Raw genomic sequence first — 3,453 nt, forward strand, 5'->3', positions numbered from 1 at the left:
CAGGACAGTTGTCGGCCTAATGACGGGCCACAACCTACTGGCATCCCACGCAAGCAGAATGGGCATTAGTAACAGTGACGCATGCAGGAAGTGCAGGGAGGAAGGCATGAGCGAGACGTTAGAACACCTCCTCTGTTTCTGTCCGGCCTTAGCTAGGAANCGGTTTTCAACCGAAACTGTGCATATATGCATTATTTCGGTTTTTTTCATATGCATTATTTCGGTTTTCAACCGAAACTGTGCATATATGCATTATTTCGGTTTTTTTCGTATGCATTATTTCAGTTTTTTTCATATGCATTATTTCGTATGCACAGTTTCCATATGCACAATTTCAGGGTGCCTACATATTTGCGTTAAATGCAGTACATGTGCGCGTGGAATCAATTTGTAAAAGTGTAAAATACATAAACGTATGTACATAAACAATAAAACTTTCTCATGAATACCATAAAATCATTGGTCTTGAAGGGAATATACTAAGAAAATATATGAGCGAATTAAAAAGTATGTACAATTTATAGCCGAAAAGTACATTTTTTGTATGGATTTCGTACTGAAGGAACAATTTTATTTTCCAACACTGATACAGAATGTAAACAAACACAGGGTTGCAAGGAAAAAAAGTTGAACGAGCTCAAAGTTAGCTGGCGACCAACTTTGTTGAAAGCGATTAGTTGAAAGGCCGTTCGGACGATGCGATTTTTGCTTTCAACTAAAAGTTGCCTGCAAAATCGGCACGTGCGAATGCCCTATTATGTTCATGGCTTCACNGGCACTACAAAGGACCAACGGGTCTATGTAAGGCGCAACAGCCGGCCAGTATAACCTAACCTAACNGACCAACTTTGTTGAAAGCGATTAGTTGAAAGGCCGTTCGGACGATGCGATTTTTGCTTTCAACTAAAAGTTGCCTGCAAAATCGGCACGTGCGAATGCCCTATTATGTTCATGGCTTCACGCCATCAGCTGTTTTTCTTACTAGCAAATAGTTGCAAGTAAAAATTTATCCAGTAAAAATCCAGTAAAACTTGCAAGTTTAGCTGTCATTTTTGCTCTCTCAATTTCCCCTCTTTTGCTAGTTTTTTGCAAGTTTTTGCATACGAAAACGACATCCGGTAAAAAACCAGTAAAATTAGTACTGGATTTACTGGATAGTGTGTACGCGAACAGGGCTATTGTAGATGTAGAATAATGAAGATCAACGAAAAGAACTTGTGTGTTTTCGCTACCAGTCCTCCGTTTGATTGCGAAGGATTTTTAAATAAAAGGGGAGAGGTGAACAAGGCTTTTCAACGAAGATATTTTGTGCTTAAAGGAAACTTACTTTTTTATTTTGAAAAGAAAGGCGATAAAGAACCATTAGGCCTAATAATTGTAGAGGGTTGTACCATAGGTAAGTATGCGCAATGAGTGATGAGTGAGATTAACTAAATTGTTTGATTAATTACAGAGTTATCGGAAGAAAGTGACCAATATTGTTTTGAAATAGCTTTCAATGGCAATCGTACTTATATTTTAAGCGCAGATTCTCAGGAGTGTATGGAGACCTGGATGAAGGCTTTGACCTGTGCAGGTTATGAGTACAAGAAAATGGTTGTTGCTGAGCTGCAGCGGCAATTGGCAGAGATTGAGTGTTCGCGTGACAGTAAGTTACACACTAACATACAGCTGTGCATAAATAGTGATAAAAAAGATTAAGGTTTGCATAAGAATGGGGACGTCAAATTTCTGCTTTTATGATATAAGGAGAATGTTTAGTTATTTGCGCACTGTTTTTGTGTTAGAGGGCGTAGGGGAGGCGGCGTGGCACTTGATATCCAACCCACTAGAAAAAAACACAAATCAAACCTTGTAAAGTCACCTCCCGATCCCTTGAAAACCTTCAACATGCCCCTGGGGAACCATTGGAAATTAATTAATCCCAACCGCTTTTTACTCTCCATTCCCGCCCAACCGACACGAGGGGCGCAGTCCGCATGACGTACGGGACTTTTTTTTTAATTCTTTAGTGCCGAGTAGTGGAAACAGGAGTGTCGAGATCTTAGACTATTCAGCTTCAGAATCAAATTCATCAGCTGATTGGATATGCTAAAAATAGTATTTCAATTGGGTTCTCTTTATCAATTTGTACAACGATTTTGGGTTACTGTGCCCAAACGCGTGAATCGAATCAAAAACCTTTTACACACACTCGTAGACAACAGTTCAAGCTTTATTACAAAATTTAATTTACTAAATCTGTGCACTAATTTAACAATAATGTCGGTTGGAAATATGGTATTTGTTGCAAATTTGCGAAATATACGTACACTGATTACTCTTATTCTGCCTTAAAGCAGCCACTTAATATCTTAATTTTTATGTTTATATTTACTTTACACATTACACTATTAGTTGTTAGTTGTTTTATTCATTTAGTTCAAACTTATTCGTCCCAATTTATTAATTAAAATTGCTACGAAAATCACCCGTGCGCCTGTGATTGTATGTGCAAATTATATAGCGGAGCTGAGCTGTCAAACACAAACAATATACACGAAGGATAAAGACAAAAGGAAATACGCAAAACCCCAGGTTTACCACACAGAGAGGGAATTATAGTTACATCATCCTTTCCCAAGGCTACATCACTGGGGCGGTAGCCCCAGTTGGTGCACACCCAAAGGAGAATTCTATTTGGTAAGGGATATAATGTTGTGGTTGTTGTTGTTGTTGTTGTTGTTGTTGTAGCGGCTACAACAACCCCGCCCAGAAGTGTGCAACCCTAGGAAGTGTGCAGCTTCTGTGGGATTTGTCCACAGGGACAAGGCCGTTAGGGTTGTATACAAGGCAATAGGCCGGCCGGTTTTGAACTACGCAGCGCCAGTGTGGTCGCCAGGGACTAGTAGGACGCAGTGGACGAAGCTACAGACGGTACAAAATACGGCACTTAGGACAGCGACGGGATGCCTCTTGATGTCGCCTGAACACCACTTGCACGGCAAGGCGCAAATGCTCCCAGTTAAGGAGCATAATATAATGCTCTGCAAGCAGTTCCTGATCGGGATCCACAGAAGTGGCCACCCAAGCAGACAGCTGCTTGCAGAGGAGCCCTCGCCTAGGCACGTCAGGAGGCATCTATATGAACGAAGTCCAGAGGTTCATTAAGCAACCTCTGGACCCGACAGCGTACAGACAGGCCCTGAACGGCATTCACAGGGACTCAGTCTCGAGTTATGTAGACTCTAGACCTGTGAATGCCGTTCTAGGCATACCACCCCCGGACATAGACGAGACGGAGCTTCATCTGCCTCGGGAGACATCGCACACCTCGCACAACTTCGCTCCGGCTACTGCAGCAGGTTAACTCCTACTCTGAGTAGGTTGAATGAGGATGTGCCGAATGAGTGTCCGGCATGCGGAGAGACCCCACATGACTCGAAACATCTCTTCGCATGCCCGGAAAACCCG

At 42.0% G+C, this 3,453-nt stretch overlaps 1 protein-coding gene across 1 annotated transcript; it reads left to right on the top strand.

Annotated features, from left to right (window-relative positions):
• The first annotated feature begins 1,081 nt into the window (after positions 1 to 1,081).
• IPIP (Inositol phosphatase interacting protein) lies at positions 1,082 to 1,954 on the top strand. The gene is made up of 2 exons (XM_017623925.1): positions 1,082 to 1,396; positions 1,454 to 1,954. Exons 1-2 carry the CDS (start codon positions 1,195 to 1,197, stop codon positions 1,699 to 1,701), a joined length of 450 nt encoding a protein of 149 aa, XP_017479414.1. The 5' UTR covers positions 1,082 to 1,194; the 3' UTR covers positions 1,702 to 1,954.
• Positions 1,955 to 3,453: the final 1,499 nt, after the last annotated feature.

Source organism: Rhagoletis zephyria, unplaced genomic scaffold, assembly GCF_001687245.7.
Source record: "Rhagoletis zephyria isolate East Lansing unplaced genomic scaffold, Rhagoletis_zephyria_1.1 Rzeph_scaffold_03420, whole genome shotgun sequence".
Lineage (NCBI taxonomy): Eukaryota > Metazoa > Arthropoda > Insecta > Diptera > Tephritidae > Rhagoletis > Rhagoletis zephyria.